This window comes from Pyrus communis, chromosome 12, assembly GCF_041283825.1.
Source record: "Pyrus communis isolate YQ-2024b chromosome 12, ASM4128382v1, whole genome shotgun sequence".
Taxonomy (NCBI): Eukaryota; Viridiplantae; Streptophyta; class Magnoliopsida; order Rosales; family Rosaceae; genus Pyrus; species Pyrus communis.
In genome coordinates, this window is record NC_142576.1 from 4,555,771 (window position 1) to 4,570,339 (window position 14,569).

General features: G+C 37.8%; 2 protein-coding genes across 2 annotated transcripts; both read left to right on the forward strand.

Moving 5' to 3' along the window:
* Positions 1–4,630: 4,630 nt before the first annotated feature.
* LOC137745866 (uncharacterized) lies at positions 4,631–8,276 on the forward strand. Its single transcript, XM_068485901.2, has 5 exons — positions 4,631–5,251; positions 5,580–5,685; positions 6,402–6,522; positions 6,664–7,596; positions 7,705–8,276. Exons 1-5 carry the CDS (start codon positions 5,071–5,073, stop codon positions 8,113–8,115), a joined length of 1,752 nt encoding a protein of 583 aa, XP_068342002.2. The 5' UTR covers positions 4,631–5,070; the 3' UTR covers positions 8,116–8,276.
* Positions 8,277–10,359: 2,083 nt separating this feature from the next.
* Positions 10,360–14,414, forward strand: LOC137746098 (putative inactive receptor kinase At5g58300). The gene is made up of 3 exons (XM_068486161.2): positions 10,360–10,778; positions 12,069–13,395; positions 13,561–14,414. The coding sequence occupies exons 2-3, from the start codon at positions 12,141–12,143 to the stop codon at positions 14,214–14,216; spliced, it is 1,911 nt and encodes a 636-aa protein (XP_068342262.2). The 5' UTR covers positions 10,360–10,778; positions 12,069–12,140; the 3' UTR covers positions 14,217–14,414.
* The last annotated feature ends 155 nt before the right edge of the window (positions 14,415–14,569 follow it).

The window sequence follows — 14,569 nt, forward strand, 5'->3', positions numbered from 1 at the left end:
ATTCAGCAAGTCTCCTACAATTTATTGAAAAAAATAAAATACAAAATGAAAGTTATCTATTCTCTGTCTAAGTGAGTCGCAACCTAAGTAGGTGCCTAGGCGGTCTAGACGGGTGCCTCATCAGGTCTAGGCGTCCTTTCTTAATTTTCAAACGTTTAGACATTAATTGAGACGATGGTCATCCACCTAACTCCTAAGTGGTACCTAGACGAGAATTTTTAGAACAATGCTTGAACCAAACTTAGGGTTTGTATCTCTTCGTCCACATGATACCTTATTTCGGCATTGTGCTTCTCTGAGCTACGCAACCATTTTATGGGTCGCACATGGACCACGCAGCTAGTTCAATGACTCGCACAGGTTTGTTCACCCGCGCACCTGAATTATGTGCATGGCTTGAATAGATAGTGTATTGACTATCTCCACTAAATTAAGAATATATATGTAGATATTGTATTGTTATTACATTGTGAATATGGTTAATATACGTTGTTAAAATGAATCATGCACATAATTTAGGTGCGCATGTGAACATTCCTGAAGACTAACATTGTATGTTGTACTTGCCTATTATTATTGATGTATAAACTCATTTCATTTAAGTTTATACTGTTCGAAAAATTAACCGATAAATTTCTTCTAATGTTGAGCACCTACTTAGCTTTGTTTATAAAGATTCATATACAAAACATGTATGTGTATGTTCATGAGTGTCCCACAAGACAATGTACATACAAATAATGAAATTTAAAAGGAAAAACATTAAAAATTTTATCCAACTTACTATCATATGTTACAATATAACAAAACAATTTTATATTTTAAACTATGATATTAATAAATAAATACACTACAACATTAATTTTCTCACTAAAAAGTTAAATAGAAATTTTTTTAAGTTGCAAAGCATAGAGTCAAATGTCAAATTATCAAAGAGACGTGTTCTAACAACATTAATATTGTCTTAAACTTGTTAATTATTATCTGCACAATCGATAAAGCGTAGAATTTCATTACAAAATGACTCGGTATTAGTTGAAATGAGTTTAGAATATTTAAACTTTTATTTTCTCAAAATCGATGTGGATTATTTCAAAAAAAAAAAAAAAAAAAAAATATATATATATATATATATATATATCAGCTTATTGCTTTATGTCATGTGGTTGGTTTTTGTCGGATTATTCGTTTCGAATTTTCGAGTGTTTCTACATGCGGAAGCATCACGTGGCTAAGTCATCCTGGGCTTAGTATGTTGGGCCATACAGTTGCACCCATCATTTTCTTAAATGGTCCAGCAGTATTGGGAGCTTCTGATGACCATGGGCCACACCTGGCCCATTGAGGATTTGTGATTGCATAATATTATGATTGTGATATTTGACTAAAGAAAATATTATGATTGTCATATAGTATCATGGTTGGTCTCCTGCAAAATACTGTGTCACGGCCCTTTTATAAATAAATTAATTAAATTAAAATAAGGTGTCACGTCATGTTTATATTTAACCAGACCGAAAACTTCAGTATGCTCATGTTTATTTTATTCGCTACAATAACACCAAAAAAAAAAAAAAAATCATAACAATTTTATAACAATTTTACTGTTAAATTGTATGGTAATTGATTGAAAAAAAATGCTAAAGACATTTTAGGTTTAGATCTTAAAATGTCCTAGCTTTTTTTTTTCTTTTTTTTTCTCTGGCCTACAATGTTAATTCAACGGTAGTGATTGGAAACGAAACTTGTCATACGTTTTGTGGAGTATAAGATGCATCAAACGATGCACACTTTTTAAAATAAAATAAATAAAATAACATTTAAAGATAATTGTCAGCTATTAATTTGAAGGTAAGATCCACAAATAAAGTCCATGTGTAACAATGACTAAGTTGCACGCATAATATAAAACATGGACTTTATTTGACACCTCCTCAAGTTGGCAAAATGTCACGTCTTTGTTTAATAATAGGTTACAAAATACAAAAATGGAAAATAGAAACTTATATTGTTATGGTAAAGATAATGATTTTTTTTTTTTAACAAATGATATTATTTACACTAAGGGGAGGGAGTAGGCTTAGTCTCATAATGATCTAGTAATAATGTAGTTTAAATTCGTATTTGGTGAGAATCGAACCTAAGATCTTTCACTTACAAGTGAAGATGAATATTATTAGACCTAGTATTAAGTGGCGGTAAGATAATAATATATTTTTTTAACAAACGAAATTATTTAAGCTAAGGAGAAGGGGTGTGCTTAGTCTTATAATGAGTTAGCAATATGTGATTCAAATTCGTCTTTAGTGAGAGTAGAATTTAAAACCTCTCACTTATAAATAAAGAAAAATATTATTAAACCGTAGTATCAAGTGATATCAAACCTAAGACCTCTAGATAATGATATTAGAAAGCTAGAAGCTACTAGCTCAATAAATATTAGTCTAAATAATTGTCAACGTGATCCAAGTCATCATTCGGTAGGTTGGGGATTTAACCCTTGATCTTCCTTGAAGGGTATGCAATTACCAAGAAAGTCAATAGAGGTGGGTCCAATAATTAGATAAACCAATTCTCAATCCAACACCATCCCTTCCGGATCATTTTGACGAGGATTATAGAAATTCGTAAATCATGTTCGTTCATCGTATATTATGCAATTAGTTTTTATTAGATATTGTTTGTATTTAATTTTAAATAAAAATATTTAAAATAATTTCTAACTGCATAATATACGATAAACGGATATAATTCACGTATCTTTAGGATTCTTACAAAGAGGATTAGGCGAGGATCCAGATTCATTCTCAAAGACCCTTTAAAGCTTTCCATAAACATCATTTATAGTAAAACTCAAGTAATTAACAAAATAATTAAAAAAAGCCCAATTTTTTTGCCACAAAAATCATGACCAAGTTGGAGGAAGAGCAGAATTTTCACTGTGTTCAAAAAACAAAAAAAAAAATTCAACTACTTATATTATGATACTTAATATACTGATGTTTATGGTACTCTATAAAATTTCTTGAGGATAGAAGAAGATGAACATGATGATGAGTTGATGACTAATGGAGTAAAATCATGTGGCTAGTTTTGTTGTTGTTTGGTGTGTTGTGGGAATGGCACATGAGGTTTAGGTTAGGCTGATTTGGTATTGTTGTGCTTTGATAAAAAAAATGCTTCTGTTGTGCTGTGAGAATAAGCAGTTGTGAAATAAAGCAGCAAAGTGTTTGATAATTTTTTTTTTGTAAAAGTGCTTTTGAAAAAAAAAAAAAGCAGTATTATAATATTTGGTAAACTTTTATGTAAAACAGATGTGAAAAAAAGCTGGTTTTTGGATTTTTTTTACCCAAAACTGTGAAAAAAAGTTGAAGATAAATGTTTACCAAACACAAAAATAGCTCCCAACTTTTTTTAATACCAATTTTTTTCAAAATCACATGAGTATCAAACCAGGTCTTTGTTGATGGCTTTTGCCTTTGGTCCACTCACATGCCCTGAACATTATGTTGGGCCCCACACCAAGGTGAAAAGTGACTCTCCTTGTGCTTGTAATTTGTTCATCAGTCCCTGACACACACCACCATGAATGGGAATGAGCATCTATTGGCCACATTTTGTGTATTATTATTCCACCTCTCCCCTTGAGAGGATAGATATTATACTCGGATGCCTCTTCACGGAGGGACTTTTAAGGAAAACTAACAAAAATTTAAAAATACTTTAGTTTTAATGAAAAATGATAAATAAAGGTGTAGTGAACAGTATCAGAAAAAAATAAAAATATGATTTTTCGTTAAAATTGAATAGTACTGAGAGTATTTCGTTAAAATTGAATAGTACTGAGAGTATTTCGTTAAAATCCCCTTTAAAGTATTGGGTATTCAAACACCAAAAGGATCATCTCCAGATCCTTTTGGTGAAGATCATGGGGATCCTTGAATCGTGTTCGTTTATCGTATATCGTGTGTTCAATTTTTGTCATGTAATGTTTGTGTTTAATTTTAAATAAAAATATTTAAAATGATTTCTAACTGCACAATGTACAATAAACGAACACAACGAATCCCTGAAATCCTCACAAAAAGAATTCGACGAGGGTCCGGATTCATTCAAATAGTACTCTATAGGTAATATAAATGAGAAAAATAATATACATTTTTTATGTATCTTGACTTGTTTTATGACATGTGAGGTATCAACATGAATACCGAACACTTAAAAAACAAATTCTCTAATCATATACTGTTAGACGTATTAACTTGAAATATCGTATACCAATACGAGTTAAAATTGTACTACGTTTTAATAATATTTTTTTTTACAAAAATAAGTTAAAATTGTACTCGTTGTCCCTCTTTTATAAATATATATATATTTTTTTTTTTTACACATGTAAATGACAGATCTTAAGTTCAAATTTGATAGATAACGAGTTTGAAATTAACTTATTTTTTTACCCTTGATGTAATATAACATTGTATTAAAAATGTAATTAGCATAAAACGTTTTTACATATAATCGTTAATTCACTCGTGATAAACTGCAACTTAATATCGATCTGACTACTAAATTTCAAGTAAAAACCGAGTGTTGCTTGATCAACTCATCATGTGTAACCTATACCCTTGAGTTAAAAGAAAACCTAAACCCCCACAAAAAAAAAAAAAAAAAAAAAAAAAAAAAAAAAAGAAAAAGAAAAAGCAGAAGGAGGAGCTTCCCAATTACCCAATGCTCCAATGACCCCCAAAATAAAATATTCAGAGAAAAGCTCGAATCTTTAACTGCAGTATTGCAATTCTAGTTGCAATTCGACAGATCTGAAAAAAGCTCCAGCTTCCTCTCTCTCCCTCTCTCTCTCTAACTTTCTCTCACGTACGACGTAAAGGTGAAACAAATAACAGCAGCTCGATGACTCGCTGTCTCTCCTTGCATCTACCACACTCTCTCTCTGCACCATTAGATCTCACACTCACTCTCTCATTCTCTCTCGCCCTTCCACTGCATACAATTTGCTGAAGAATCAGAGAGATATGGTGTGAGAGGCATAGAGGAATTGGCCGGGGAGCGATGATGAACAGGAATGTGAGGGAATCTCTGGCCGGAGGGAGGAATTTTCCAATGGGGTCGCAGCACCGGCGCGGTCAGAGCTTACACTTGGCGGCCAAGGACTCCGACGACGGCGGCTTGGATCTCTTCTCGAAGAACCGCCGCACTCTCTCTGTAACTTCCTCCGACGAGTCTTCCGACGGTACATTTCTCGTGCTAGTTAACCGTTTTCTTCTTGGACAGAAATGTCCGTTTCGCTAAGTAGGCCGTATAATCGGTTATGATGCGGAGGGCAGTTCGGTCATTTTAGTGAATGATAAGTGCCTGAACCGACAACGAGCCTATAGGATTTGTCGGGATCTTGTCCCTGAGGATGTAGATTCTCGATTTTGTTAACCGCCCAACGGCACCGTCGCCGTTGGTAGTTAACCGATCAAACGGCGCCGTTTTGAGTGGAAGATTTATTTTCGACAATTGAGTTGAATTTTGGATTAATTTGTTTTAATTGATTTGATTTTTTGCAAAAACAGTTTCGGTGAAATTGGGGAGGCTGTCAGTTGGATCGGCCAAGGTGGGAAGAACTGGCATTGATGACCTGTTGTCATCTACAGACGGCGGAAAGCACGATTACGACTGGTAAGTCTAAAACCGTTTAGATTAGTTTAGAATATCGCTCGAATAAAAGAAGATATATTTATTTGTTTTCTGATTTATATGTCTCTGTACATCTCTTCCACTGCATCATGACCCAAATAATGTGTTGTTAGATTTAATTTTAGTTCACATTCTATTATTTTTTCGCGGCGGAGATGTCAGATTCAAAATAATTCCTTGCTTGATTAGTTGGTCAGGACAATGTGCCCATCCCCTTGCACCCATGTTCGAATCCCCCTCCCCGTAAATTAGGATAGTTTAGAATATTGTCTCGTCAGAAAAAGGATCACATAAGGAGGATGATATCAAATCTTGTGAATTCTCAGTGCATTTTGTAATGTCAGCATTTCAAAGTTTACCTGAAACCGTCCACATTATAATCCGGTCTGGTTTTTTGCGGCATATACTTCGAGCCAGAACTCCAAACATTTACCATTCTTTTGTTTTGAGTCTTGATAAATGGATTGAATGAAATGTCTGTCTGTTTAATTCTATTATATCAGTCAGTTGCCGATTTTAACCAATGGGTTTGGATTAGTCCGATTTTTCGGTGAAGTATGCTTTCTAGGCTCTAATCAACAAGCTTTCCGATAAACAGATGCGCAATAGTTCGATTGAAAGTTTTGTATGATGTCAAATATTGTTGGTTTAAATTGTTATGCTCGTATCTGATTTTCATTACATTTTTGTGTTATCAGGCTTCTCACTCCTCCTGAAACTCCGCTTTTTCCTTCGTCAGATGGAAGTGAATCTCAACAGACCTTAGCTCCTCCAAGAAAAAGTTTAAGTAGACCCAGTTCTGCAGCTAGGCCTTCAAGGGTATGTCTTTGCCAGCTGACTTCATCCGCGTAAATCGTGAATTTCTGTTAAGAGATTAGATAGCTTCGTCCAGATGAGCAAGAAAACTTTATGCTGAGGAAGTTTACTTCATTGTTTTCTTAATTTGTATTTCTGTTGCAGCTTTCAGTTTCGCAATCCGAGAGTAACCATTCGTCCAGACCTGCTAGAAGCAGTTCGGTGACTCGCTCTGCGACCTCTGCCTCAGTATACAACAACTATTCCTCCAACAGATCCTCGAATATCCTTAACACGAGCTCAGCTTCAGTCTCGTCTTACACCAGACCCTCCTCCCCCATTACCCGCTCTCCGTCTACAGCAAGACCTTCCACTCCAACCTCTCGCCCATCGCTGTCACGAACCACAACTCCTTCTAGAACCCGTACAGTTTCGACCACTTCTTCCGTTGAGAAACCTCGACCAATGCAAAGCTCATCAAGGCCCTCAACTCCGAGTAGTTCCAGGCCACAAATTCCTGCAAACTTGATTTCACATGGTTCACGACCAAACTCTCGTCCATCTACTCCCACTCGCCGGAGTTCGTTGCCTTCCTTGTCTCGAGCATCAAGTCCTTCACCTTCAGCTGGTCGTGGTGTTCTGTCAAATGGGCGCAGTTCAGCACCCTCATCCCGACCAAGCTCCCCTAGTCCACGGGTCCGTCCCCCACCACAGCCAATCGTTCCTCCTGATTTTCCTCTTGACACACCACCAAACCTTAGAACAACATTACCAGACAGGCCAATATCTGCTGGTAGGTCCCGTCCAGGTGCTGCTTCCACAATGAAGGGGAAACCAGAACCCCCAGCTGCCACGATTGTGCCAAGAAGACAGTCATCACCCATTGTCTCAAGGGGAAGACTCACAGAGTCCCCTTCCAGGGGACGTGTACATTCCAATGGACGCCTTCCTGATGTTCATGAGCCTCCTCGGAAGTCTACACATATCCCTGATCTGGGTATGCGGAAGCCTGTGAAGACTTCAACACCACCTGCAGACAGCACTGGATTTGGGAGGTCTATCTCAAAGAAATCCCTCGACATGGCAATCCGACATATGGTATAAATCGCTTTCCTTGGCATCATATGATAACTTGTTCAAATTTATTAGAGAATTTTGGAACGAGTTAACAATAAATTCTAATGCTTGATCTACTATCTGATGTAGGATATAAGAAATGGATCAGCAAATGCTCGTCAGCTTTCAGGCAGCACCCTCTTTCCTCAGAGCATTCGATCATCCACTTCCACTCCCAATGCCCAGTCTGCACGCCCATTGAGCACTCCAATATCTGCCCACATTAACGGAAGCCACCAAACCAACGGTAACGGATTCACCTCAGAGAATGGACACATAATTAATAGGCTTGTAGAAAACGGGAGTGAAGTAGACAGCGGACGATACTCTGCAAAACTGAGTGAAGTGGACATCTACGAGAGCTCGCGTTATGATGCCATATTGCTGAAAGAAGACTTGAAGAACACGAACTGGCTGCACAGTGTGGATGATAAACTCGATCAAGGACCGATCTTTGATAGTGGATTCGAGCATCTGCCTGAACCCTACGGGCTCTTGTAACACATGACTTGAGCAAGTGGTGTTAATTTTTTTTTTTCTTCTTGTTTTAAGTTATATGGTTTCTTAATATGGGATGAATCCTCTGTAAAACAGAAGCATGAAGAGCCATTTACTTGCTTTTTGCAGTGAAATCAATGCATTTTATTATTGTTGGTCTTCAATGTATTTGCAATTAGCTTCCTAAATTGAAAGCCCTTATGGAGCCATAGTTAATCGATCATGTCGTTACTGGTGCAAAGGGATGGGCACACTGTATAATACAGCTTAACTAGGGACTTAAGTGGGCCAAAATTGAAGACTCAAATTGTGGTTTGATTTAAAGCCCAAAACTGAAGCTTTTGGAATTGTGGGTTTGTCTACAGGCTCATCTGGGCCAAAACATGTTTTTGGATTTTTGAGAATTAGGTCTGTAGAATGGGCTAATAGGGGCGAATGATTGAAATTGAGTCGTTCAAATCTCTTAGTTTGTATGCTCCGGATACAGTAATCTAGAGTGAATCTCGATCCAAGGGAGAGGGAGAGTGAATGATGCATCTAACCAGGGTACTGATCAGGAGCATTCAACAGTCCACAGTATCAAAGAAAGGAGTGGACCTCTTTTCTTTTTCCAGAATTTTATAAATAAATATGAAAGCAACTATTTGTTTTGCAATTTACCAAAATATGGAATGCATCACCAGATCAGGAAATTAAGAGCACAGCAAAGAACCTTTCTTCTTATTTATTTCTTGAAAGAAAATTCAAGATTCAAAAAATGCATCATGCATGCCGTTGAATTAATTTTCTTTGATAATGCGATATTTTAAAATTATTCTAATTTATAAGTAAAAAAATTCAAACTTGAATACAAGAAGGCATTACAATTTATTAGCGAGCCGCCTATGTGCGAGTGGGTGAGTCTCAACCGTTTATGCAACGTATTTGGAACCGCTCACTCATGCGTGAACATATGTTCGAAACACATCACTTATAATAAGAAGAAACAAGAACAATAACTACTAATTCATCAACTAAAACATTTTCGAAAAGTTGAAAATTAAGCTACGAGGGTTTTGTGAAAAATCTTGTGGGATTTTTAGTGTCATAATTCATAAACAAACGTAATGAACACACATGGCCTTTGACAAAAGCCGCTGACCAAATTTCATTGCTGTTAATCAAGATTTTAGTGTATAATTCACTCTTCTCTCCTTTTAAATCTCACTGCTTAATTAATTTTAGTAGTTCACAAGTCCTTTGCTTTTTCATGACAAATGACAGATATAACTTGGGGCATGTTTGGAAGTATATTTCAAAAGGGAGGTTAACAAACGCACTTTTTGTAACTTCTCACACTTATGTTAAATCTTGTCCCTTGTTTCCGTATGATTTATTCAGTTTGACAGTCAGAAATTAAAAGGGGTATGTAAGAAACTAAAAGGGTATGAGAATCAATTATGAGTGTTCATAGTTGTAAAAACACTTGGAAGTGTTAGAGATCTTTCGTGAAACACTTGGAATTTATTGATGTCCGGTTTGCACTACGTAGCAAATGTTTATATGCATAAATGATTTTGTTAAAAGTACTTTTAGAAAGTAGAAACACGCTGAAATTTTTATTAAAAATTCAAAATTATTTATGAAAAATCACTTAAAATTCCTTACCTCTTATAAAAAAAAGCTTCTACATTTCATAATCAACTTTTAAATTTCTTCTGTCAAACGTAACAAAAAACGTGAACGCTTTCAGTTATCAGAAAAAACGCTTTAAATCCATTGCCAAGAAGAATTCTTAAACACATATCTGAACCAACAAATAGAGGGTAAAACGGAAATAATACAAAAAAAGAAGAGAAATGTATGTTTTTTTGGTGACTCGAGATCTGCGTGCCAAAAAACCAATTAATCCTTTCCCTTAACCAACAATTAGGAGTGTTCATAGTTGTAAAAACACTTGGAAGTGTTAGAGATCTTTCATGAAACACTTGGAATTTATTGATGCCCGGCTTGTACTATGTAGCAAATGCATAAACGATTTTGTTAAAAGTACTTTTATTAGAAAGTAGAAACACATCCATATGTTTATTAAAAATTCAAAGTTATTTATGAAATATCACTTGAAAGTTATTGCATCTTAATGAAAACCCCTTCTACAATTCATAATCAACTTTTAAATTTCTTCTGTAAAACGTAACAAAAATTGCAAACACTTTCAGTTGTCAGAAAAACGTTTTAAATCCCTTGCCAAGAAGAATTCTTAAACGCACCTCTAAACCAACAAATAGAGGGTAAAACGGAACTATTTCAAAAAAAAAAAGTGAAATGTACGTTTTTTTTGGGACTCGAGATCTGCGTGCCAAAAAACCAATTAATCCTTTCCCTTCACGAACAAGCATCATCAACCTGCACCTCTCTCTCTCTCTCTCTCTCTCTCTCTCTCTCTCTCTCTAATGAACGTTAGTCTCTGCGTTGCTGGCGAATCTGGGAACCCATCTTCTTACTTTTCACTCCTTTAATCTTTTAATCCTTTTTTTGCTGCGTGTTCTTGAAGAAATGCCGTTAAAGCACACCCACCAAAATTGCTAAACACACTCACTCCGTCACTCTCTCGCTTCTCCAAGCCTCCACATTTCCGGCTGGGTTCGAGCTCCGGCTTCGGATCGACTCGTTTTTCTGCTCCAACGGTCAGTCTTCTCTCCTCGTACTTCAATTTTTCTGGGGTTTTTCTTTAAACTTGTTTAGCTCGTTCTGCTGGCATATTGTTGATCATTGTGATGCATTTATGTTTTTTGAATTTTTGGAGAATTTAGTGGTAAAATTTGGTGTTTTTCTGGTCAAGCTGGGGGTTTTGGAATCGAGGGGTTCGTGTAGAATCAAATGTTGGGTTCTGGGAAGTTAGTATTGTGGACAATATAGGACAATTTGAGCTCCATTGACGACGAAATTTAGCCGTTAAATTCATGTATTTCACTCTGCTTCTCTGCTAATCTATGGCTAAGTAGTGACTTTGATGCATTTATGTTGAACTTCACCTTGAAATTGAGCACTGGCTTCCGGGGGAAATAAATCCGATGTGCATTGTTAATCTGAATAGCCAAGCTTAAACTACTATACCTTTATTTCTCTTGAGAAATAAACCGACTTCGTAAATGTTTTGTCGAATTTGTACCAGGCTGAAAAAACAAAGGATTAAGAAGCCGATTTGGCATTAGTCGAAAAAATCTGTGTTATTGTCCAATGCCATGTGAAGTATGATTGGCATTTCAATTTCTAAGTTTGTTCTAGCAGTGTTGTGTGTGCCTTTCAGTTTCGGCATGTAATACTTTTCGTTTCATTGTTATGACATTAGTTTAGTTAGAGCTTTGCACGGTGTCTTTTTGTACGTATTTCTCATCGAGAACTAGTGGATGAACTTGAACTCCTACATTCAAACAACAAAGCCTTTTCCCACTAAGTGGGGTCGGCTATATGAATTCTAGAACGCTATTGTACTCGGTTCTGTGTCATTTCTTCCGTTAGATCCAAGTACTCTAAGTCTTTTCCTAGTCTCTTCCAAAGTCTTCCTAGATCTTCTTTTACCCCTTCGGCCCTGAACTTTCAAACCCCTACATTCCATCAAGCAAAAAATATAAAAGCTGAAGAGGTATTCTTTCAGCATTTTGTGTGGTGTGCTCTAAGCCTTTCGCTTTCTTTTTAGCGAATAAAGATTTATGCTTTCGCTTTTAGTTTTCTATTCTTTTGTTAAATGTCTTAGTGGTAAGTTTGTCTTTTAGATGATGTTGTGGTGAATGCTTTCTTGCCAGCCTTGAACTTACACATTTTGCACAAATATTCGATGGCATGGTAGGCCAAAAACGTGGCCCTCCCGATGTCAACTAGTTATGTCTATGCTCGCGCTGATCGAAAGATTTGGAAGTTGATTTCTAGGAGAAATCTTTAAGAGCACTGTTCTGAAGGCTTTGTTATTTTTTCAGGGGAAGCAGAAAGATTGCTGAGATTACTCTCATAGTCCGACTTGCTAACGGATTTCTCAACGAGCAATACTGATGAAGCCACATCTATTTTGTGGGACGGTAATTCTCTTCCTTTTCCTTTGCCGAACGATAGCTGACATCTATTCAGACAAGCAAGCCCTTCTCGATTTTATTTCTTCTGTTCCTCATGGCCGAAAAGTTAACTGGGATCCTGCTAATCCAGTCTGCAAGTCTTGGGTTGGCATCACTTGTACCTTGGATGGCACCCGCGTGCTTTCTGTCCGACTTCCAGGTGCTAGACTGTTTGGTCCTATTCCAGCAAACACTCTTGGCAGGCTCGATGCCCTCATGATCCTTAGCCTTAGGTCTAATGGCCTCAGTGGGAATCTTCCATCTGATATTTTCTCACTTCCTTCCTTACGCTACATATACCTTCAAAACAATAATCTTACAGGTAATATTCCCTCTTCTCTGACTCCCAATCTTATCTTTCTTGATGTGTCGTCCAACTCCATCACCGGCAACATTCCAGCCACAATCCAAAACTTTACGCATCTCAGGGGGCTGAACCTCCAAAACAATTCCCTCACTGGACCCATTCCTGATATCAAAACTCCAAGGCTTATGCATTTGAATTTGAGCTACAACCAACTTAATGGTTCGATTCCTCTTTCCCTCAAAAAATTCCCCACTTCCTCCTTTGAAGGAAACTTGAAGTTATGCGGCTCACCACTAAACCATTGTTCTTCGATCACTCCCTCACCTTCTCCATCCCCCAATCTTCCACCAACAGCCCCCTTGAAATCAAAAAATGGATCAAAGAGGAAACTTAGTATAAGGGCTATCATCGCCATTGCAAGTGGTGGTTTTGCAGTGTTGTTTCTCTCAGTTCTGGTGATAGTGCTATGCTGTTTGAAGAAAAAAGACAGCCAAGGCAGTGCTGTAGTGAAAACAAAAGGCGAACAGCCAAAAGAGGACTTTGGAAGTGGGGTGCAAGAGGCAGAGAAGAACAAGCTGGTTTTCTTCGAAGGCTCTTCTTATAACTTTGATCTTGAGGATCTGCTAAGAGCTTCGGCTGAAGTCCTAGGAAAGGGGAGTTATGGGACTACTTATAAGGCCATCTTGGAGGAGGGAACGACGGTGGTGGTGAAAAGGATGAAAGAAGTGGTGGTCGGGAAAAGAGAGTTCGAACAGCAAATGGAGAATGCCGGGAGGATTAGTCAGCACTCAAACGTTGTTCCTCTTCGAGCTTATTACTACTCCAAAGATGAGAAACTCCTGGTTTATGACTACATTCCAGCTGGTAGCTTCTCAGCATTATTGCACGGTATGCCCCTTTTCATCGTGCTTTTCGATGGTAGACTACAAAGTTTCTTTCACGGACAAAGTATTGCTCTAATTGTGATCAAAGCTGTAACAACGATATGCTTCGCAAGGTAAACGTATGAATTTTCCGTCAGAAATGAACTCCTTCGCCTCTCGTATTTTACAGGAAACAGGGAAAGCGGACAGCATCCACCAGACTGGGAAACCAGATTAAATATCTCTCTTGGATGTGCCAAGGGCCTTGCCCACATCCATTCTGCCAGTGAAGGGAAATTCATCCATGGCAACGTCAAATCCACCAATGTCCTCCTCATGCAGGACCTCACTGGCAGCATCTCAGATTTCGGCCTAGCTCCTCTCATGAACTTTACAGCTATCCCTTCCAGAAGCGTGGGCTACCGAGCTCCCGAGGTTATTGAAACTAAGAAGTCGTTTCAAAAATCGGATGTTTACAGTTTTGGTGTATTGCTCCTTGAGATGTTGACTGGCAAAGCACCAGTACAATCACCTGGACGCGATGACGTTGTTGATCTTCCAAGATGGGTCCAGTCTGTTGTTCGAGAGGAATGGACAGCCGAGGTGTTTGACGTGGAGCTAATGAGGTGTGAAAATATCGAAGAGGAGTTGGTACAAATGCTTCAAATAGCAATGACTTGCGTGGCAACGGTGCCAGACATGAGACCTACCATGGAGGAAGTTGTTAGGATGATCGAGGACATCCGGCCACCGGATTCTGAGAACCGATCATCGTCAGAAGACAAGTCCAAGGCCTCGAGTATCCAGACCCCACAACGGCCAGCCTCGCCGTACCTGCCGGAATGAGCAAAGCTGTTATATACCAACATTTGCGTGTTTGTTTGTAGCGTTCCATTGTAAAAGCTTAGCCTTTTTTCAACCAAGTTTTTCCAAACAAATGTGGCTCCGACCGATTTAAGTGGTTATTTATCAATTGTAAACGTGATTTGTTTGTACTGAAAAATTGTTCGGACAGGAAGACGAGTCGTGCTGGTTCGTTTCTGATATTTGTAGTTTGTCCACACTACTCATCTACGGCGTAGACCACATTGCAGACGATGGCTAGCAAATATACATTCGAAATTCCAATCGGAACTATTCCGCAACCGCCCCGCCCCCGTCCCCCATCTAAAAGAGGCTCTGGTGAGTGCTAGCTCAAC

Bases quoted from the DNA above. Each gene is read 5' to 3' on its own strand.
- LOC137745866 (XM_068485901.2), top strand. From the start codon at position 5,071: ATGATGAACAGGAATGTGAGGGAATCTCTGGCCGGAGGGAGGAATTTT. The intron at 5,686-6,401 runs GTAAGTCTAAAA...TTGTGTTATCAG, and splicing joins GGAAAGCACGATTACGACTG to GCTTCTCACTCCTCCTGAAA. The intron at 7,597-7,704 runs GTATAAATCGCT...TATCTGATGTAG, and splicing joins ACATGGCAATCCGACATATG to GATATAAGAAATGGATCAGC.
- LOC137746098 (XM_068486161.2), top strand. From the start codon at position 12,141: ATGAAGCCACATCTATTTTGTGGGACGGTAATTCTCTTCCTTTTCCTT. The intron at 13,396-13,560 runs GTATGCCCCTTT...CGTATTTTACAG, and splicing joins CTTCTCAGCATTATTGCACG to GAAACAGGGAAAGCGGACAG.